Source organism: Gambusia affinis, linkage group LG09 (genome assembly GCF_019740435.1).
Source record: "Gambusia affinis linkage group LG09, SWU_Gaff_1.0, whole genome shotgun sequence".
NCBI classification, from domain to species: domain Eukaryota; kingdom Metazoa; phylum Chordata; class Actinopteri; order Cyprinodontiformes; family Poeciliidae; genus Gambusia; species Gambusia affinis.
The window spans coordinates 22,383,651-22,406,837 of NC_057876.1; the positions used below are offsets into that span (position 1 = coordinate 22,383,651).

General features: G+C 36.4%; 1 protein-coding gene across 1 annotated transcript; it reads left to right on the top strand.

The window, feature by feature from the left end:
- The first annotated feature begins 59 nt into the window (after window positions 1–59).
- On the top strand, window positions 60–17,578 carry cenpi (centromere protein I). The gene is made up of 20 exons (XM_044127911.1): window positions 60–333; window positions 1,712–1,849; window positions 2,879–2,997; window positions 3,188–3,295; window positions 4,800–4,848; window positions 4,938–4,984; window positions 5,436–5,525; window positions 5,623–5,754; window positions 7,204–7,347; window positions 9,097–9,217; window positions 9,447–9,541; window positions 10,485–10,602; window positions 10,763–10,827; window positions 11,295–11,404; window positions 12,443–12,578; window positions 13,098–13,222; window positions 14,478–14,526; window positions 15,685–15,903; window positions 17,100–17,141; window positions 17,265–17,578. Exons 1-20 carry the CDS (start codon window positions 171–173, stop codon window positions 17,445–17,447), a joined length of 2,253 nt encoding a protein of 750 aa, XP_043983846.1. The 5' UTR covers window positions 60–170; the 3' UTR covers window positions 17,448–17,578.
- Window positions 17,579–23,187: the final 5,609 nt, after the last annotated feature.

A 23,187-nucleotide genomic window follows, 5' to 3' on the forward strand; every position in this document is an offset into this window, starting at 1 on the left:
GAACTACAAACCAAAACAGACTACAACTCCCGTGAAGCACCTAAGCGGATGGACGCCATTGCGCAGGCGCAGGGCAAACGGTCGGCGCGGAAGATTTTGAGTTTCCATTGAACGGACAGAGGCAGAGTCGGGGAGGGGATTGTGCTTTTAAAGTTTTTAGCAATGTAGACATGGCGACGCTGCTAAACTTGTCGGATTCGGACCGTTCGGGTCTGAGCGACCAGTCTGTGTTCAGTCGGAGCAGCAACCGGAGTCTGAGAATCGCAGAACAGGAGAGGAGGAAGAACGAGTCGGAGGACCCCTTCGTTTTGGCTTTGAAATATTTCTCTGAAGGTAGGGCCACAATCAAAAACAGTCGGATTCATAGCCATTAACGGAACTGTACTTGAGTTATAAACTTTAGTACAATAATGAACAGAAACATGTAATTGGTAGAATACAGTGGAGAACGTAAAATGTGTTTATAAATAGCTTATGGTGTATTATCTTAACGCAGAGCCTACGTGAGTATTATAAACATGTCTTACAGAACAGTAGTAGTCAGCTAGGAAATCCTCACATTTTCTCTTCTTTCCCTATATCAAAAAGCTAAATGTTGTATTTATTTACACCTTACACAATATTTGAGATAAACAGCAAGCAATAATTTATAAATGTTAGTTATAACGAGGGTTACTAGATTATCACAGTAATAGCATAAACTGTATTTATACGTTCTGCATAGATAGGATACTTTATTATTTACTATATTACTTTATAGTTATTCAGTGCACATTACATGACTGTGAAATGTTATTGCATTGTCTCAAGCAAAGACTGTGTCTCTCTTGGTGAATAAATAATCCAACACAAGAAATATAATTTATAAACCTACTGCAAATAGATAAATCAAAAGAAATTAACTAATTGCACCAGCAAAATAAAACATGGCACCCATCTCAAACGATAAAACAATAGTTTAGCAAGAGTATAGATTTCAAACAAAAAGTTTCTATTTAGATTTAATTCTAAATATGGCATGTAGAAAATTATTCATACTTTTCTTAGTTATAAGTGAAAGAACAACAATTAGCTAGCATTACTGGAATTAAGCCCTCCTTATAATTATCTTCATTGGTAATTTTTGGCAATTTATTTTTGGTGAGGAACTTCTGAAAAGTTCAATTTAATTGGAGTTTGTCCTGAACATAACACTAATAATGATATTTCCACAGGAAAGCAACCATAAAGAACATGTTGTATTGATCTGTTTACATGGTTTCTGTTTTGACACACCTGAACATTTCCCTAGAAGACACATTTCAGTCTAGAAATCCAGTTCATTTTGAGTTTAAATTATTTCTTATTTTAGTTTTAGTTTTTAATATTTTTTAAACCACTGTTCTGTGAATGAGAAATTGTTCTTTACAACTATCATAGTTATAGAAATAAGCAAAGAAAATACAAGCCACTTAACAGGTCACACGAGATCAAAATAAAAATGTTGTGAACTTCTAAAAAGTTTTTACAGAAATTTATTTGTACAGAGCTGTTTCAGGACATTATTATGTTTACATGCTCCTTCATGCTTATCTACTCTGTAGATATATATACTAGTATTCTTTGGAAATGTTTATTTTGTTATGGTATTCCATCCCATCCAACCTTGGAAGTTGCATTTCTGTCATTCTGATGTTTCTTCCTCGCCTCTCTCTCTCTCTCTGTCCTTTAGTGGAAGCAGGCACTCCTGTAACTGGGAACGATGAGCTGGAGAACAATCTGGTGCAGGTGGAGAAAGTGGCATTCAGCAGGGGTTTGTCCCCAGAGGCCATTTCTGTCATGCTCGACTTTGCTATGAGCCTACGCATGGGTAAGCCCGCCACTTAGCTGGTCTTTGGAAGCACATTACTGCAACTTTTACACTTTAGCACAGCAAACTGAAGTACAAGCAATGTGATTAGGAAACATTAGTATTTTATCAACTAAGTAACCCAGGAGTTCCCAAACCTTTCCATGCTTTGGCCTCACCAAATGACATTAGTTTCTGGTCAGGAACCCCTTTACAGACAATGCTGAATTTTGCTGTTTTTTTCCTCACTTTTATTTACTATTTGACAATTACTGCATTCCTTTAGCATTCATTAAACATTTTTATCAGACAATATATTATGACTTTATTAATCTGATGTTCAATAGATTATCAGATAAAAATGTTCACCACCACAATCCTCTCTTTTGATAAAAAAGTATGTAATGTTTTTACATTAATCCCATCAAACAGTATTTAATTTCCATAGTTTAGGATTTTGCAGAAACAGCAGGACAGCTGGATGGTTCTTTCTGTCTTTTATTTGTCAGAAACGTTTCCATTTCTAGTTTGAGGAGCAAAGCAACTTTATAAATCTGGCTGCCAGTCAGAAAGATGAGAAAGACGGTAACGTTTTCCTGAATCTCCTATCTGTGAGATAATATCTTATATCTGCCTCTTGAATAAGTTGTTTTAACATATATTTAAAACAAGAAAACAAAACAGAATACATTTATTTAAAAAAAATATTATTTCAAAATGTGTTTTATTCCCTTTTTATATTTAATTTTTCAATTTCTTTCTCTTCACTCTAACTTTCTGAGGCGCCCCCTAGAGGCTCACACTTTGAAAGACACAGAACTAAGCAATCACACAGACTGAAAATACTCCAACAACCTGCATGTTTATGACAACTTTCTCTATTTCATTCGGACAATTTTTAAGTGTAAAACAAAACATATTCTTTGAATTATTGCTGATGATATGAGAGATGATATAATGGACCAGTGAGTTGTAAAAACATGACCTAAATCTAAATCTGTGATCTATCTATTGACGTTTGCTACTTTTCTGTATTTATTGCGCCTGCAGGGAGCAGTCCATGTGCACGGGTGTTGAAGTGTCTGCTTCCCGCTTCAGTGGTGCCACAGGAGGCTGTGGTCCGAGCCATAGTTTGGCTCACTGTTCGGAAATTACCCATCAGCACTCAGGTTTGTAAAAATCAAATCAATTCCACATGTTAACATCCAAATAATGTAGATTAGAAAAACATGGCACAGATTTTTTATTTTTTTTATTTTCACCAATAACGTTAGTGAAAATGAAGTTGATCTTGTTGCTATTCAGTCAATTTTGTTTGTATGTTTTGGATTTATGTGTTTTTCTCTCTGAAATCTGTAGGTTTTATTTATAAAATGGGTGCTGACTGTTTTTGACATGATCGATGCGAAGGACAAGCTTCGAGCCATTTATGGCTTCATCTTCAGCTTCGTCACAGATGAGAATCTGGTATGTGACTCGTCTTCTCTGCGTTGATTTAATTTGAAACTTATTTACCTCCTTGAAAATGGTGGGAAGTAATGGTAGTGTTTTGGGGCAGCTTTAATCTCAGAGAAAAGTAGGTAAAGATTAGGGTGATGGCAAAGAGACCATCCAACTTTAAAGAGCTGCAGCTTATTAACAAAAGCTGGTCAACTTTAATAAGAAGGGTTTGTTTCCTGTAATATCTATTAAAATATTTCTGTTGATAGTTGAGAGAGGAGGAAATAATTTGACACATGAAAATGAGAGCAGATAAACACTATTTTAATAATTTACACACCATTCTTTAATCCTTGGAGAGATGCCCGTTTTATTTCCAATGAGAAAAAAACTACTTTGTTGTATAAACATAATTTAAAATCTAAAATGACAGAGAAACGAATAATTATCACCAGTGTCTCAGAGATATAGCCAAGTCTCATAATTATGATTATTAATATATCCAATCTGTTATTGTACCTCATTATTATAAGATAAATTAGTCACAATTCAAAGTTATGCTAAATTATGACATTTTAAATATTATGAGATTCATATTTAATAGCTTGCTAATTTATTTTTGTTAGATGGTATAAATATGAGAAACTCATAAATACCTTTTGCTGTATGAAAATAGTTAGATAACAGAGTTGTAATAATGAGATGACCAACTTTAAAGAAGCAAGTTGCTGGTGTTGAGTCTCAGTTATCAAATCCAGTTGGACTTCTTTACTGTCTTCAAGATGTTTCTGCTCTGATCTAAAAGACTGAACAACTGCTACTGGTTTACAGCCAGTAGCAGTGAGAACAGTCACGCCAATAGAGAAACTAACGTCACAGATTGAGCATTAAAAACATATAATAGCCTCTATTCAGCTCAATAGTTGGGTCGTTGTTGCTTGAGGTCCAAACATATCCCTCACAATGCCGTCTGAGTGGTTTTGGTCTCTTGTCTAAAGGTGTGAAATGCTATAGAACCTCGTGGAGAGACGAGTCAGAGATGCAGAGTAGGTGTTTAGTGTTGCTTTTTCATGTTTAACAAAGGTGGGTTCGTTCACTCCTCTCTCAGATTAACATGTAAACGGTAAAAATGGTCAATGGCCTCTACTTGTATCGATTAAATGCTTCACACTACATGCCGTTATTCACACGCTGATGATGGTGAATGTGACACATTTTCGTTTCTGGACGAATGTCCTTTGACCTTGAGAGGTAAATTAATTATTCAGTTTGATATGGAAGAATTGGTGACTTGGTCTTTCTGGCCTCAAATCATTGAACACTTTTGGATTAAATTAGAGTTGTGATCCAGGCCTTCATATCCAACATCAGTGTCTGACCTCAAAAGTGCAATCTGTTCATCTATCGTTTATACCTGCAAGGGTCAGAGCAAAATTTATTTAACTTTAAATATATGTAATATAAACTGATGTTTATATTTTGTCATGTTATGAACAAGACTTTACATTTTCTTGTTCTTGTTCTTTTTCAGTGCCCTTTCATTTGCCACTTGTTGTATCTTTTAACTAGAAAGGAAAGTGGTAAGCCAGGCTTTAATATTTATTTTTCTGTTCTCAGTGTTTCCTTCACTTCTGTGAAAAATATTAACAGTAGTTTTATTCCACTGCAGTGCGTGTCTTCAGAGTCAGGAAGCTACTGGAGCAGCAGACTAAATTGGTAAACTTCCTGCTGATTTTGTTTGTTTTGAATTTTTTGCTCTGTACTGTCTTTCACTCTTTTATCCTTTCTTTCTTTCAGTTTTTTTGTCTTTTGCTCTTTTCTGTGTTTGACTCTTTTCTGACTCTTTCTTTCATTTGGTATTTCTGTCTTTTGTTGCTTCACTCTCTTTTCTCACGTCCTTCTTCCTTCCCTCTGTCGTTGATTCTTTAAATGGAGTGTTATAATTACTGGGTGATAGGATCATATCTCCTGACTTGGCAGAGAGAAATTATGGAAATATGTTGTTCAAGACATAAACGAGTAAAAACATGTAAACCTTTTGTAAAAGCATAAGTAGTTTTTTCATGGGACTTATTATTTTTTGCAACAACAGAACTGATTGTTGTATTTCTGGGAATCTGCAGACGTGTTTTATGCATTGTGTTGCACATCTCTCTTGTCTCCTCAGGGAAGGCAGCCTTACCTGCTGTACCTTCTGTCTCTCTATAAAGTGTTTTGCCCTGAGCTGGTGACGCTCTCCATACCATCCCGGATGAAGGTTTGTACTCTAGTTTCAAACTTAAAGCTCCTCTAATACTGCCCGACTGTAAACTCTAAAGAGTAATGAAACACAAGTGCTCTTTGATTTCTTGCAGAGTGGGTTTAAGAATCACATTTCCCCCTGGAAGTCGGCTCTAATCGGAGTCCAGAAGAGGAACGGCTTGCAGGTCGCCTCCAGCATCAGTCTGGCCTTCGCTGTCAGAGATAAAACCGCCTCTCGGAAAAGGGTGGGTTCCCCAGTATAATATTCAGAGAGTTTAAATGATTTCTGCAGCACTTGACATATTGCTGCTGCTTTTCCAGTATTATTGCAACATCTTATCACCACCTCAGCTTCTGACCAGAGGCTCCATGTGTTTCCTCCAAATGGAAAACAGCCTATATGTCTGTTTTTATCCTAGTACTAGTAACAGGATCAGATTAGAAAGTAGATCTGTAATGAACAAGTTGATTTAGATAGTATTTTTTATTTCATTTCATTTAGTTTATATCTGTAAATCATAAATAAATATTATTGCTTACAGCAAAATAAACCCCCAAATTCAGTTTCTCATAAAATTACACATATCAATTTAAAGAAATGGTTTTTGATAGTATTGAATTTTCTTTTTCTTATCTTCTTCTTTACAAAACTCCGTGGATCCTCTGTGAGGTTTAGGTGAAGCTACTTTTCTGGACTATCAGGCGCAGCAGCAAAATTTTCTTTAAGGCAGAAATTGGTCATCTGCCTCTCTACAAGGCTTGTCAGCAGTGAAAATCATGATGAAATCCTCTTAAGGCTGTGGTTATGTTTCTCGTACACGTTTTTTTTTTCTACTAAACTTTTTTCTTCCACTAAACTTACCATTATTAAATCAGTCCGTGAATAGCTAGCTGCTCCAAGAAGGGTGCTGCTTACCCTTCTTGCTCACGGTTTCAGTAGCTACGTTTTCATTGACTGTATAATTGTTCAATTTGACATTTCAAAAATAATTTCTTCATGGAAATTTGTCACTTTAAAATTTTTTTTTTTTACATCACTAGTCAACACCTGGATGTTGTCAGTGGTGTAAACTATGAAGAAGAAAACAGTAGGAAGTAGTTTGAGCATATTTTTAATGCTTTATTTTTTTAATGTGACTTTTTAAAATTGTATTTCTTCTTTAATGCAAGAAGAAATGCAGTTGCAGAATTGTGTTTTTTTGTGCAATATTCACAAACTTTTGCACACATTTGTAATGGAAACGCAGCTATAGACAACTGTGACAACATTTCTGTCTTTGGTTTTGGGTTATATTCTAGTATTTTGAGAAACTGAATCTTGGGTTTTCTTCAGCTAAAAGCCATACTTGCCAAAAAGACCAGAAATACACAAATTAATCAGATATGTTGTGTGTAATTAATCTGCAAGTGAAGGTAAACAAACACAAAATAAGCTGATTTGAGTTACTATTTTTGCCGGTGGGTTTTATTTTATTTTGTTGAAAACTCTGCCATATTCTAGTCAGGCAAATAAATAGTATTTATTTTTATTTATTTATTATTCAAATGGATTTGACAAACAATGCCTGAAATAAACACTTTTTAACTGTTAAATCTTTTAAAACTTAGCTTAAATATGAAGCTATCTACAATTCAGAAATGCGTCAGTAAATTGTCTGTATTTTGTAGTGAAATCTTTTATTTTGCTTTTCCAGAAACACGCCCACCTGGAGCTGCCATGTCTGAGCCCCGTCACCATCAGGGAGCCCCAGGCGGCGCAGAGCTCCAGTAGGAAGCTGGTTCCTATGCAGCAGATCCAGTCCTTCGCTCAGCTGCTGCAAAACATGCATCGCATCGAGGTACACTGTCCCTGGACTAATCTGAGACTTTTCTTATATTCAGAAGGGTACTGCATATAATGTCTTCACGAGACATTTTTTGCTTTAAAAACCAAATTATTAAGAAAACAGTGAAAGAAAAGTGTTCTTTTAACAAATATATTTTATATATCCAAATTGTGAACTACTTGAGTTAAAGTTGCACATTTAGGTCAGTAGAAATCACTTATGTTACTTTAAAACACATTTGCTTAATTAAATGATAAATTAAAATGAGTTCAATAGTTTCCATTAACATGATTTATGATTCTTTTATTTCTACCAAAAACTGAATAACAAAAGTCTTCAGTCTGATGAATTGGTCTCAACTTTTTTTGAAGGACAATTTTGCTTACAGTGACTTCATAATTAATTTTATTTGTTGTTTTTGTTATTTATTTTACATATTTAAAATGTCTTCCAGCTGCAGTGTTGAATGTTCATTAGAATTTAAAGTTTATTGATCTTTAACAGTGTGTTTTTAATACAATTGCCATCATATTACTTGAAAACAATCTCAAAACAATGATATTATTGTGTATCCCAATAACTTCTGGGACAATTTGTCATCCAAAAAAATTTGTTATTGCGACACAAGCCTAGAGCCATTTATTTTCACTTCAGGGCTCTGAATCTGTTTCTGATGTGCTGCCGCCTCACCGCCACATGGTGGTGCTGTTGCACCGTCTAATCTGGATGACCTGCAGCGCATATAAATCTCAGTCGAGCACAGGTGGCCCTGCGGCTGTAATTGTTTTATTAGATTAGAGGATAAACCCGCTTTATGAGCGCTGTGCTTCTCATTAACTTTACCATTATATGTTTTTCCCCTCACAGACGTCATTAGAGGTTTATCTGTCCTGAATGAGTAATAAAAGCAAAAAAATAAAATAAAATAAAATGAGATTCAGTGTAACACATAAATTCCCCTCTTTATTTGCACACAACACAGCTTATAAAAGACAACCAAAGATCTTTCTTAACTCTGTTGGGTTTTTTTAGTTGTGAATAAACCGTTCTTTTATTGTATGGATTATATTGGTAAAGGATCAACATTTTATCGCTTCTTGTTGAAATTGTGTGTTCATATTTTTTCTCCTTTTTATTCAAGCTTATCCATAAAACTGACAGCGTCTCTGTGTTTTGAGGCAGCTGCTTGTGTGCTGTTACTGGATTCTCAGCTTGGCTTGACTTTTTGTATCAGCCAAAGTTATTATAGTTAACTAAAACTAATGAAATAACAAAAATTTAAATAGAGAGAACATTTTTGTTAACTGAAATAAATAAAAATGGTAATTAATGGGGAAAAACTATAACTAACTGGAACTGTATTGTGCGTTTATAGAACATACTGAGATTATAGATATGAAATTCTTCGTTTTTGTGTTTATGAATTTATTTACTAGCCTTTTGAATGGATATGAGATTTATTTACTTCCCCCCCACACAAGCAGTTTATGTCAGTTGTCGGTAAATAAAAAATAAATAAATAATAATAATAAATAAAACTAAACTCTAATAAAAATGATAACTTTGTTATCGACATTAACTCTCCTAATGCTGCTAAACAGGATGATCATAAAGTAAAGCAACAAATTCTGTATTTTAATGTGAGGTTTGACTTTCTGAGCATGTTTTTTTTGTTTTTTTGTTTATTAAAATGTGCCTCTGGATGCCTGTCTGTGTTGATGGGTGTGTGATGATGTTTTTGTCTGGTCGTTCCTCCGCCAGCTGCCGGCTCAGATGGGCTCTCTGCTGGGTTCCAGTCTGGCTCTGCAGTACCTGGACTGCGTGCAGGATGAGTCGGCCCTCCTGCGACTCAACTTCTGGCTCGGCTACGCTCTCCACGAAGGTAAATGAGATATGATTGGACGGGAAGCTACAAAACCGCTGTGACCTCATCATCATTATCGACAAGCAGGAGAAGTTACTCCCAAATTAAAGCTGACCTTGAGCTGAACTCCAGCAGATTACTTAGTTTGGCTAATCAAAGGGAATTATTTTAGGAGAAGAAATAAAAAATTCCAGAATAATTTTTATTTGTCTGTTTGAGTTACAAAATGTTATTCTTTCTTGTTCAGAGTTTTTGTTCTGCAGCGATGGAGGAGCCAATAAGAACCCGGAGGAAGCGCTACAGTTTTTAAACCGGCTGCTGTCGGCACAGCACTTCCTGCAGGTGAGCGTCTCATCACATGTGTTCATTTATTTTATATTTATGCAATATTTCTAAGATTTAAATTAATAATTTTGTTATTTTGTTTATTTATTGGTATTGGAATGAAATTTTGCCCATTTTAAATGACAATGAAGTCTCTTGTTTAAAGTCAGAATTATGACTCTTTTTTTTTTTTTTTCCCATCCTGGAATCAGAATTGTTAAACTGTTAATGCACCGTAAAACAAATTGAGTCTTAAAACTCAAATCTAACAAATAAATTCAATGTATGGAAGACAATTAGGGCCACCAAAAAAAGGATTTTTTTGGTGGTCAGGATCTGACTTTTCAGGATCAGAAAAAGTCAGGATCTGACTTTTTCTTAGAATTAATTTTTTCCTCTGAATTCTTACTTTAATTTTAGAATTCTTTTTTTCTTCTCAGAATTCTGCCTTTTTTTTTCTTAAAATTCAGATCTTTTTTTTTTTTTTTTAGAATTACCGGTAAGCTTGTTTTTTTAATCAGAATTCAGATGTGTTTTTTCCCCTCAAGATTCTGACTTTTTTCTCAAAATTTTGACCTTTTTTTCAGAACTCTGAGATTTTTGTTTCTCAGAATTCTGAATTTCGCTTCCCTCCGAATTCTGAGTTGTTTTTTCTCAGAATCAGAATTGTTTAAATTCTCATTCTGCACCATCAGACAAATCTAATCTTAAAAAAATCTACCGAATGAATTTGGGACTGGCTTTCATTTCAGGTTTACAAATTTTATAATAGGAAAGAAATAGTTATATGATTAATTTCATACAATAGCAACATAGTTGACATACCTCTAAGAATATTTGGTTATTTAATTGGCTCTTGACATAGACTCACACAGAATTAGAATTATGAGAATACGGTCAGAATTTAATTTAAATAAATTGTTGCACCGTGTTTTAATTAAATAATGCTTTTGTCCATTAGGAGGGTTTTAACAGTTCTGATGCCTTCCTGTACAAATTCCTGAACGTTTGGGACGGATCTCTACTGCGTCCGCAGATCCTCGGCCTCCTGAGCAACATTCCCGTCATTCCGAGTTCGCGTGAGTGTCCAAAAAACAAAAACAAAATGCTGCTTTCTATCATACTTGCTACGTAGCATGGTAACCGATAGACACGGAGAACCGAGCTGAGGCAGCTTTATTAGAAAATGTGAGCTGTTGGTTGAGCAGGAATAATTGTGATGTTTTCTCTCCTGTTCAGAAATCAAGACGTTGCTGTTTGATCCTCTCATGCAGCTTTTCTTCACGTCCTCGCTGTTCTTTAAGGTGAGTTTGCTGTTAGAGGCAAAAGTTGTTAAAACTTCAGGGATTCTGGAAAAATCTGGGTGTTCTCAATGTTGAGGTGTTTTTAAAAACATATTTCCAAATCCTGTTTTCTAAAATGTGCGTCCGTCTCCAATCTCCATGTCAATCCGCCTATTCATCCATCAATCTGGGAATCAGATAGTTTATTTATTCATCCGTAAAATAGTTTGTATGTTCATCCATCTGTTTTTCCATCCATCTGTTTTTCCATCCATCCATTTTCTCTCCATCATGTTTCCATCAGTTTTTTTTCTCTCCACTTTCTTTTATCAGTCCATCTATCCTTCCATTGTTTCATTCTTACATCCATCCCTCCATCCGTTCATCTATCCAAAGAAAAGGGGCTAAGCAGAAATGTAAGAGATGAAATGTAAGCGCTGCTCTCATTGAGTGTTTGATCGGTGCTTTTTCTCTCTGTGTTTCTGCAGTGTGGACTGATTGAATGTTTAAACCACATGCTGTTAAAATGGCTGACCTGGCACTCTGCGTATGCTCTGGAAGATGACCTGGACATCAGCCTCAACAGCCACACGTCCATGTGAGTTTTACGTCCACTGCATTAAACCTGAACCTGAAGAACAACTAGAGCCCGGTTTTTATAAAAATCCACTTAACCCAAAAAAAAAGAAACTTGCAACTTTTATTTGTTATTGAAGATGAGACGTATTTGGCGCATTTTACTTTTTGGTAGGACTGGACAATCAATCAATAACAATAAATATATCGCAATAGACACATGATAATACGTCTGATAGATTATTGAATATTCACTGTGTCCTGATCCAGAACCACTGCTAAGCAAGGTTGGTGAAATCAACTCAATCATTTTTTGGTTATCTAGCAACTCACTCATCCTTTGGTTACCTAGCAACGACCTGTTGAGTAACTGGCGCAGCAGCAGTTTAAGGTTTTGCCTCATAACTGTTGGAAAATAAAAAAATCATTAATGTGGAATGAAAACTGCGGATAAGACAGGAAAAGTCACACCAGGAGTTTTTCAGTACTTCAGATATTTAAAACAAAATAACTAATAAATTCTTATCGATATCGACTGACATGAAGCATTTACATTGTGATAAGTTTTTCATTCATATCGTCCAGCCCTACCTGTTTTATAAAATACTAGAAAAAATAAAAATATGCCAGTAAACAAACCATTTGGTCCCAGTTTTAAGGAAGGAAGTAAACATTTTGTTGCCTAACATGCATTAACATAGCGTTTGTTTAGTGAACACTTCAGCAAAGGATGAATCTGTATTTAAAAAAAATATGTCGACTGAATGAAATGCTTATGTTGTGATGGGTTTTTCAGCCACATATTCCAGCCCAGTCTAAATAAAAAATCAAATTCAGAATTGAGCCTTGAATCTATTCCTGCCATGTCATGTAAAATTTGCTGACTCATTGAGTAAATCTGTCATTACGAATGCCCCTGTTGATTGAGTTTCTAATATTTTCTGTTGCAGTGATCTTTCTCCGTCTTATCTGAAATCAGTAAACGTGTGTTGAAAGTTTCCCTTGGTGTCAGATGAGCAGGCGGTTTCTGTGTGTGACTCTGCTCTGCTCTGTGTCTCAGAAACATAACCCTGTCAGGGTTCAAGGACTCTGTGATGGAGCTGGTTCACTTCGTGGGTCGGCTGGCCTCCCTGGGCCTCCAGCTGGAGGGCTGCCACTCTCTCCTGCTCAGCTTCATTCTGGATTTTTATGAGACAGTAAGTGAGAGCTGCTAACTGGGTCTAAATATTGTATGTTTTATCCAATGCTGCAAGTGTCTTTGCCAGTTTGGCTCTAACTTGATTCAAAGCAGATTTTTTGGCCCAGTTTCACTCCTAGAAACTTTATTTGAAATCCTCTTTCCACCTAAACATTAAGTATTTTTATTTTACCACAATCATCATCAGGGACTCACAAGCTTCTATCAAACATGTGAACATAATCTGTATGCATATAATACATAGTTATTAACTTGTGTTGTTATAAGTAGTTTGCCAGCACAAAAACAATCAAATCCCATTAGTTTCCTGATTTCCAACTGGAATCAAGATCAAACTGGATGTAGCATTATTCCCAGATCTGAGATCTGACTTTGAGCTAAATGGAGCGCAGCATTACTGGCCCAACATGAAAGTGTACATCAGATTATAGGATGTCAATGCAGAGCTCTGCAGACTCATAAAAGCTTTAGTTAAGATTAAGAGCTGGAGAATCATTTTTTCACCCTCCTTCTGCAGGTTTGTGACACTTTCCTGAAGTTTGGCCTTCCCCTTGTGGTCATGCCTCCTCCAGGAGTTTTTTATCCGACCTTTTTCGCTGCCGACCCAGTCAGTGTGGACAGACTGGCCTTCATCATGCACAGGTGGGAGATCATTCATCTGGTAGCATAAGCTCTGCTCTTTCACACATTTAGTGGAGTTAAAATTGAAAACCTTAATTGCATTTTATTATAAAATGGAAGGCAAATGATTATTTTTCTTAATCTAGAAATCTAAAATGAAACCCTCCTGGATGGCTTAGTAGAAAATTTTCTGGTGCTTTGTCTCCTGTAGCTTTAAATGAACAAAGACTTTCAATCTGGACATTTTTCTTTACAAATTAGCTCAAGCTGATGACATGATGGACATGATGTTCAAGTCTTGCCACATGTTTTTAATTGGATTTAGGTCTGGACTTTAAGAGTGTTGTCATACCCAATAGTCCAGTAGACCATCAGGTGGGATAATTTTCAGTTGGTGCGGTTTGCTTTCACATTGCGCTGTCAAATGAACCAAACCTTTTGAAAAACCCGTTTCCCTCCTCATCAGTGGTGGCGACAAAAACCTCAGAAGAAGAAACAGGACGCAACTTCCTTCTTCACAAAATGTTAACAAAAATGGAGTAGCGTCAGATTTTTGCCCTTGTAGGATTTCTCTTTTGTCTTTGGTAAAAAGACTGTGTCATTTCTCACTCTAGTGCCAGACTCTTGAATTTGTTTTGGTTGCATTTACCCAGAATCCCCTGCGCTATAGTTCTCTTCCTCCTTTTGGAGTGGTCTCTGGTTCGCTTGATGTTCACATATGCATTCAAACTGCACCAGAGTTCACTTCAAACGAATAAAGACCAAGGTTTTAAGGCAAACCAGCGTTTGCTTTTTTGATCTGCACCAGAGTTTGAATGCATAGTCACACCTCCCCAAATGAATTGGAATTTCTAAACAAAGAAATCTGAGTTTGATTAAAGCGGACTAAGCACGGCTAATGTGAACTCACCCTAACTGGGTCATTCTAATTGGTCACAATGAGTTTTATTTAAGAGTAACAGAGTAAAAGAAATGCATGCCTTGCAAAAAACCTCAGAAACCAAGCATCATTTTCCTTCTGTTCTACAATAATGCACCACTTTGTCACCTAAAATCTCAATAAAATACATTGATGATATGAATTTCTATCTTAAGATAGCACTGTAACTGAAATTGGCTCAGGTGTGAAAAAGATCATGGTCTGATCACATATTGACATGTAGAGGCCTGACAAAATCTGATGTGTGAAATTAAAGTCTTATTTCTAGCTTTAAGTTATACTGTTAAGTAGAAAATGGGATTGTATTTCTGTAAATATCATTTCTGTTTTGTTTAGGTACAAAGTGAACCTGACGTCTGCCAAGAGGCAGGAGAAAGTGACTGAGGTAAGGACGAACCTGTGGATATGTGGTGGGATCGGTTTTGCGTCAGTAATCCAGCTGTTTGTTTTAGAAACCGAAGTAGATGTTTGACATTCAGCCAGTCAGTCTGCGCAGACCTGATAACCATAATCTCCTCTCACATGAGAGTTTAGAAATGTTTATTTCAACGCAGCTCCGACTTTTTAAGCAGGTTTTTCTCCCCGCCGGCCGACCGGCTCGCCTGCAAATGCCACCAGATTGTTTTTATTAAGACCAGAGGTGGCAGAGTCCCTAAAACATTGTACTCAAGTAAGAGTAGCACTGCTTCAAGTAAAAGTTTACTTAAGTAAAAGTAGCCGTCAAAAAAATTACTTAAATAATCCATATAAGTAACAAAAAATAACAAAATCAGGCAAAATAAAATTCTGAATCAGTTTCTTTCAATATAAAAGTGATGAAACTTTAACAGAATCTGCAAGTGTGTGTGTGTGTGTGTGTGGGCGTGTGTGTGTGTGTGTAGGTGTGTGTGTGTGTGTGTGTGTGTGTGTGTGTGTGTCTGGTGAATGTTTGTTTTTCATTCAGTGGGCAGAAAATCCAGAAATTTTACTCAAGAAAGAGCAGAAATAGTGAGACATATTTTACTCAAGTAAAAGTAAAAAGCAGCCGTCCAGGAAATTACTTGAGTAAGACTGAAAAAGTATTTGGTAAAAAAAAGTCTACTCAAGTACTGACTAACTTATCGAATTATCAGTCACTTAATATTTACAAATTACATCACCAGATGGACCAAAATATAAAATTAAATGGAAATTTTTGTATTTTTGGTATAATTTATGTAAGTAACAAAAATTAACAAAATCAGGCAAAAGAAAATAAAGAAGAAAATAAAAATAACTTATAAAACTAACAAAAACTGCAGGTCTGTGTCTGGGGAATTTCTGGTTAAAACATGTTTGTTTTTCATTTGGTAGATAGAAAATCTAGAAAGTTTACTCAAGTAAGAGTAGAAATATTTCATAGTAAAGTAACTCAAGAAAAAGTAAAAAGTACAAGCAAAAATACTCCTAAAAGTACATTTTCCTCAAAAAGGTTAGTTAAGTAAAAGTAACTAATTACTACCAAACTGTGATTAAGATGAATCAAACTCAGTAAATGTTCGTTCGTTCTGTTTGGTTTCTGCAGCAGGCCTTTCACATCAGCCGCCAGACGTTCCGGGAGTTTAACCGCTACCAGGTGTTCATGGTCAACTGCCTGTGGAACTCCAACTTGTGTTATCCGGAAGCGGACGTCCGTCTGTCGGACGAGCTGCTCGCCAAGAGCGGCGTGCCGCAGTTCTCGACGCGCTTCGACCTCATCCACCACCCGGCCTTCATGAGCTACGCTCTGGACTTCCACCACAAGGTCAGTGGGATTCTGGGAACAAATGGAGTTTAGTTTTCTCCACCAGTTAGGAGGAAGAAGAAGAAGAAGATGGGAGAATGAAGAATATTCATGTTCTCAGAGTTTATCCCATTGCCTGCTGTCTAAATCGGGTTCTCGTTTTTCTTTTTGTGCCCTTCATCGCTTTCCTCATATTTAATTTTTTGCTACCCGTTTTCCTTTCTTTCTTCACCTCTTATGTCCTTACTTCCTTATTTGTGTCCTTCCTTTTTCCCTCACTTATTTGGTTCCTTCTTGTGTTCTTTTTTGTTTCCTATGCTCCCTTCCTTGTCTTTTCTTGCTTCCTTCCATACTTCCTATGTTCTCGATTTTCTTTTTTTTTACTTCATCTCTCTCCTTATATATTTATTTTTTTTAACTATTTTTCTTTTCTTCTTTCTTCCTTCAATCTGGTGTCCTCCTTTTTTCCCTTGATTGTACAGTTTCTTTGCCACTCATTTCCTTAATTTTTGGTTTACTCCTTCTCTTCTTTCCTTTTCTATGACTCCTCCTCATCTTTCCTTGTTTTCTTCCATTTTCCCCTCTTGTGCTTTTCATTCTTTCTTCCATCTTTTTTCTCACTTACCTCCTTCCTTCTTGTGTTCTTCCTATTCTTTGTTTCCTATGCCCCCTTCATGTTGCCACTTCATTCCTTCCTTCCTTTTACTTCTTGTCCTTCCTTGCATCATTGTGTCCTTAATTTCATTTCCTTTCTTCTTTTTTGTTTCCTTCATCTTTCTCCTCTTTTAATTTTAATGTTTTGCTGCCCTTTTTTCTTCATCTCCCCTCTTCATTACTTTCTTCCTTCCTTCCTATGTCAGTCTGTCTCTATTCTTATTGTAGGTTGTAGAAATATTTGTCATAAATTCAGTATTTTAAGTTCATAAAGAAGTGGAACTGGAAGTTTCCCAGGCAGAAACCCTGTCTGTTGTTTTGATGGATCAGTTTGGATTCTTGCTGTGCATTTTGCCAAACAGACTTAAATCAAGACAAATGAGTTTTAATGTTTCCTTCAAAGATGATGCATTAATCAATAGGGATATTTTATAATTAATGGCTGCCCTTTAAGATGTTTAATAATACACATCCACCTTTTTTGGGGGGTTTGGGCCACCTGCGATCTTATGAGATTTCCCACAGATTTCTGTCACTGAATATTAATGTTGTCTCTTTATCAGTGTTGGCCCGGCAGAAAAGACACGGACCTCAATTCCATCAAGGTAAAACGAGTCTCCTTTTCCGTTCTGTGTTCATTTAAGACGTCTTGACCCACTTCAGTCATCCGTCTTTGATCAAACAGTCCTTCAGATGTTTTCTGATGCGACTCCCCGTGTGTTTTTCAGCAATCCAAGCCATGGAGCTGGTACCTGGAGTATCTGTTCACCCAGGGCTTCGACGGCCTTAAAGACTTTTTGCAGAATAACATCAGCCGGAGGGTGATGATGGCGGGCGACGGGCTCGACAACGTGACGCAGAGCCAGGAGCTCGGATCTGCGCCACAGATAAAACAACCACTATTATCTTAAGGATTCGTTTTAAAGACATGTACATATGTAACCCCTTCTGCTTCCTGCAAGTCCTTTTAGTGTACATATTTTTTATGATGCTTATGCACTTTTAGTCGTTTACGAGGCATGCTAATAAAGTGTTTATTTTATATTGTGGCTCAATAAGTCGGTTTAACCCCTGAAATCTAGAGTATGGCATTAAGTTATAGATTAATGAGTTATTTAGAGCTTTACAAGACAGCGTTGTGACCAATTGATGAGAAGAAGTTATCAATTGATAGGCCTGTCAATATAAACATAACCTTTATCGTGAGACACAAATGGTGGTTTTACCACCATTTTAAAGTAATGTAACAATAATGGCATAATAATGTAAAACGTAACACTGGAAGATGTTTTAAATATCCCAAATAAACAAAGTAGAACATAAAATATGAAGTTTCTGTAAAGAAATTAGTTCTTCAGACAAAGAGCTAGTTGAGGTCAAAGATCCAGGCTGAGGATTTTTGTCACCCAGTTTGTGGTTAAAAACAATAAATCATGCAAATGGAAATTATCGAGCCTGTTCTATTTTAATTTATCACCCAACTGATTTATTGCTTATTGCGACAGGCCTATCAATCGATTAGCTGCATGAATATTCAAGTATTTCTGCACAACAGGTTCCAGCGTTTCGAAAGTTTTCTTCCATAAATGTGTAAAAACACAGGATGCTAGTGTGGAAATGATTTGATTACTTCAAACACAACAAGTAGAAAACAAAATTAAACAAGGACACAATCAGGTTGATTAATACGCATGTTTTAAATATACTTACTAAATTTACTGCAGAAGCACACAGCAATCTTTATTATCTCTCGTTTTGGATCTAATCCTGTAAAACAGATTTCATTTAGTACTGTTTGCATTTCTGGGTAGATTTAGTCACTTAAGGGTGATTCGAAGAAGAGGGAAAGCGTTTACTGAAATGTAATTAAGTTTATCATTTTCAGAAAAAATAGGCTGTTTACATATTTGCTGAAATTGTCATCATGTTGTGACAATTTATGAAACAGATAATCTGTGAAAAGATTGAGCTCCTCCACATCTGAAGACATTATTATAGAACAATATTTAAAATGGGAAAATGTCCTACAGGAAAATTTGATTCTTGTTTTCAAGAAGAGACAGTGAGACACTGTTCATTGTTCTGTTTCAAATATTCTATTGAGAGAAGGGAAATGGTACATGGACTACAAGACAAGACATTTTAGACAAACTTTCTACTTCTGAGTCTTATTGCATTTTATTAAAACACCTCAGAGACCAATTGACAGAGAACTCCATTCCACTAAAAGGCGATAATGCACATCTGAACGTCGCCTGTCAACTGTTATAAAAAGAAGATGGCTGTCAATTCAATATTTGTTAACATGACCAACTCGAACTGAACGGCTTTGTTTGCCGTTGCTAAAACTACAGGCAGAAAAACGACGTCATCATTCGCAACTTCTTTTTCTGCTCGCTGATTGGGCCTTGTTGAATTTCTATCGGAGAAATCCTCGATAACGGGGGAAAGTCCAGACTCCTGTACAGGAAACTTTTATTCGAGCGACATTGCACAGGAACGCAATGGCCAGGCTTGTTCAAAACGGGACAAAAGCTACAAATTCTGTGGAATGGCACTTGTTAGACTACGGAGAAGGTACGTGTTATTTAACATGCTAGGATAGCATCAGTCAATTTGTTAAGCTAGCTAACATTACGTGACCCTTCTGCTTTACAAACTGAACGTCTTCAAACTGTAATCTTGATAGGGTTGTTTGAGAGTAGAGCTGCCACATTTCCGTTTAGCCTACATACGTCACTGGGTAAAGTTCTTTAATTTTATCGGCGTCAAGGTTGCCGCCACCTATTGAACTGGAGGGTGGACAGCAGATAAACACACCGGCAAACGTTAGCAAGTTAGCCTTGTTCTAAGCTACTTGTCTTATAGAGACGGGCTGAGCTCTCGCCTTTTGAGAAATGATTGCTTCTTGTTTTAAATTTTACGAGCTGAACAAAATGGCTGTTGATGTTAATTCAACATTTGAAAGCGTGGCCAACACGGGACCGAAAAGCTTTGCCATCGCTAAAACTGCAGGCGGACTACAGCGCAGAAAATCGACGTCTGCTTGCTGATTGGTCCGGGAGAAATAATAACGTAGGAATCAATTTGAATAGGAGAAATCTGGGAGCTAATCAGGTGTACTTTCTACGGAAAAAAGTACACAAAGCTAATGGCTGCAATAGTTTATTGATGACTCAATCTATTGAGCAAATAAAAAAATTGAATAAAGTTAATATTTAGAAGATTAAAAGTAAGGCAGAAGAAAATATGGAAAGGCAAGCTGTCATGAGTTGAGTTTGTCTCCAGGAGATAAATCCAGCTCTGACACCTCCTCTGCTGTGCTGCTGCCGATGTGACTGAGTCGAGGCTCCTTATACAGAAAGCATCGCTCTGATATGTCAGCGTCGGAGCCGCCGGTGCAGCGCCGCGCTCCTCCTGCTGCTGCTCTCCTCACTTTCCTCATGCCTCGACCGGGACTACATTATTTCACTGGGGTCTCCGCCAACACGTCCAGCTGAGCGGTGGTCGGTGTGCAAACCCTCCTCACAGGCAGAGGGGAAGCAAGAGGGCGAAAGAGAGGTAAGATTAATTATCTTATTGATTTCTGCTGGAGATGCTTTTGGTGGAAGCCGAGGAGCGTGGTGCTGTCGTGTGTTTTTTGTGAGACTGGTCCCAGTTTGAAGCTGTGGGTTTCTAAGAATCAGCCGAGCGACTGTGATGGATGATGGTTTGGTTTTCATGAGGGGCTTCTGGACGCCTACAGCTCCCATCTCTCTCTCTCTGTGTGGTTCTGCAACATATAGATGGAGTTTCCCACTTCTCTCTGGATGAGAACTTGTTTCGTGGCTTTTTTCTGTCTCTCCTGCAGGATAAAAGCTACATTTCAGTGGCTCCCTTTCAAGCCTCAGTACTTTATTTGGGTGGAGACTGACATACGATGACAGACTGAGGTGTGTTGAGTCGGATTTGAACTCTGGATGTCGACAGTAATTATGGTTACAATTACACGCCGTGCGTCTTAAGCCCCCCGAGAATCCTTTGAGGTCTCCACGTTGCAGCGCAGTGGGATAATTTGGGGAAAATATCTGCAGGGAGGGAAGTAAATCCTGCGTGCTTCAGTGGGTGTAAAATTAGGAACAGCCTATATGCTAATCCGGAATTAAAACACAAGATCTGAACATGCTTGTGCTGTTTGCTCTTCTCCTAATATTGCCATCAATCTTGATGTTGTAATTCAGAACTTTATAGAGATCCATGATTTGAAACAATGCCTGCAATTTATGCTCTTACATCAATCTTTGTTCAATATGTCAGACAGGGTGTTGGGGACATTGTAGATAGAAATTTAAGGATACGGAGTAAATCTCTGCCAAAACAGTCAGAAATTTTGAGATTTTCAAGTTTTTCTAAAATATTTCTGAGTTGAACATCAAAATTTCTGAGATTTTTCTAGTATATTTTTGACGTTTCAAACTAAGTAATTTTCTTGTTTGTTTTCTCAACAATTTATGAAATTTGTCGAAAAATGTCAGTTTTTAAAAAAATTTTTTACTTCTTAGCTCAGAATGTTTCTGATAATTTTCTGAGATTAATCTTAAAATTTCTCACGCACTTTGAGTGTGATCAGCTTTTCTTTCTAGAAAGGTAGTCGAGGCACAACTGATATGCAATTTGTTTATTTATTTGTTTTTATAAGCTCTGGACAGAAGGTTGCTCCTTGTGGGAAGCCATATGTCCCATTAAAATGAACAAAAAACCTAAAAATATCGCTTTTATGAGCGCATCATAAACCCAAGTATGAATATTTCAGGGTATTGAGACTGAAATGTATAAGATGATCACACTGCTTTTATTTATGACTAATAAAAGCTACAATTATTACAATTATACCATCTGCTCTATTTATTGTTAATTAGATTTTCCTAGATAGACTTAAGCAGACAAAAAGTTTCATTTTCAAGTAAATGTGCTTCTTGTGCAGAAAAGGATTCCTTTTTCCTGTTCCTTCCTTTTTGAGTAACACACGTTTAATTACTTTAATTATCTATTTAGTTTGAGTTGTTGACACACCGTTGTAGCATCACAACTGCAGCATTATCTTAATAAAATTTATTTTTACTCCTAACTGCTCTGCTTGTTTTGGAACCAAAGATGCTTAAAAGCAGCCAAATTTGTCTTCCTGGTAAAAACAGACACTTTAAGTGGAGTAAGCATCTTTCAGCCATCTGAGCAGCAGCGCACAGCAACATATAGGGAAGGAACAGAAATGTGTGACTTATTTCTTCTGTAGTATTTAAAAGAAAAGATTTTAAGAATCGTATCGTGGGATTTTTTTGCAGGTTTACTTTCTACTCTGGACACGTTGAATAGTTTGGAACGGATAAAGCAAAACGTTTGAGCTACAAAAATAAATAAAAAACTAAACACAAAAACCGATCACTGCTTTACGGTGGAGTGACAAGATGACAATTGTTTCAAAAGTTACTGCGATGAACAATTTTATTGTCGTTTTGACACCATTTTCAAGTAATCCAATGATAATTGTCTAATAATAATGCAAGAAAACATTCTGAAAACTAAATTCTGATGAGCATTTTACACTGGAACTGGGAGACATTTTAAATATTCAAAATAAATAAACAAAACAACAAATAAAATTCATCATCAAGTCTCTCTAAATAAAATTGTCCTTCTAAAAAACGAGCTGGCTGAAAACCAATCGACCAGACTGAACATTTTTGTCATTAAAGAGGGAGAAGAGAAAAACAATAAATCATGCAAATGGAAATTATTGACCCTGTTTAATTTTATTATTCATTTAATTGATTTATTGTGAGAATAAATCTACAATAAAACTACAGATGCACCAAAAAAATGGATGATTTTCTTCTGAGCAGACACTTAAAAATGGAATAAAATAAAATATTCATCACTCCTGCCGTCGATAAACCAGCATTTGCTGTGATGCATGACTTTTTGTACATAACTATAAGTCAGATAAATGTAAGGAACATGAAGCTTGATCTTTGATGCATAAGTCTTGTGATTCCTTAATTTTATTTAGGGTAAGAAGAATTGAGAATTAGCAGATCAGACCCAAAAGAAAACCTGAAACCTGTTTAAGTTTTTGTTTATTTAAACTGGAGTATTTTCAAACGAGCTGCCATTGTTTCTCTGAGCTCTTCCTGAAGGACAGGAGATGACAGGATCGCCCATCTCTTGATCTGGAGAGCTGCAACAAAAGGCAGCACTGAGCGAAGAAAGGAAACCAGCATCATGGGTTTAATAATGGTTAATAATAAGAAACACGCTGTGACGTCTTCATGAAGAAAGAGAAAAGATTTGACAGAAGTGAGGGCTTCTCAAGGCTCCAGTCAGCAGTGAAATGTAATTGTAAGAGACTAACAGGATGACGAAGATGCTCCATTGTCCTCGCTCCTCTTTCTCTGCATCCCTTCTGGTAATTTTTCCATCCATTTATATATATATATATATATATATATATATATATATATATATATATATATATATATATATATATATATATATATATATATATATATATATATATATATATATATTTATTTTCAACAGTCCAGCTGCAGGCTGCATGTTTCAGATTAGAGATAATAAAAAGCAGACAACTTAGTGTCATTCATCTTTCTTAAG

Coding starts and splice junctions, on each gene's coding strand:
- cenpi (XM_044127911.1), top strand. CDS start 171: ATGGCGACGCTGCTAAACTTGTCGGATTCGGACCGTTCGGGTCTGAGC. Junction 334..1,711: donor TTTGAAATATTTCTCTGAAG/GTAGGGCCACAA, acceptor TCTGTCCTTTAG/TGGAAGCAGGCACTCCTGTA. Junction 7,348..9,096: donor AAAACATGCATCGCATCGAG/GTACACTGTCCC, acceptor TTCCTCCGCCAG/CTGCCGGCTCAGATGGGCTC.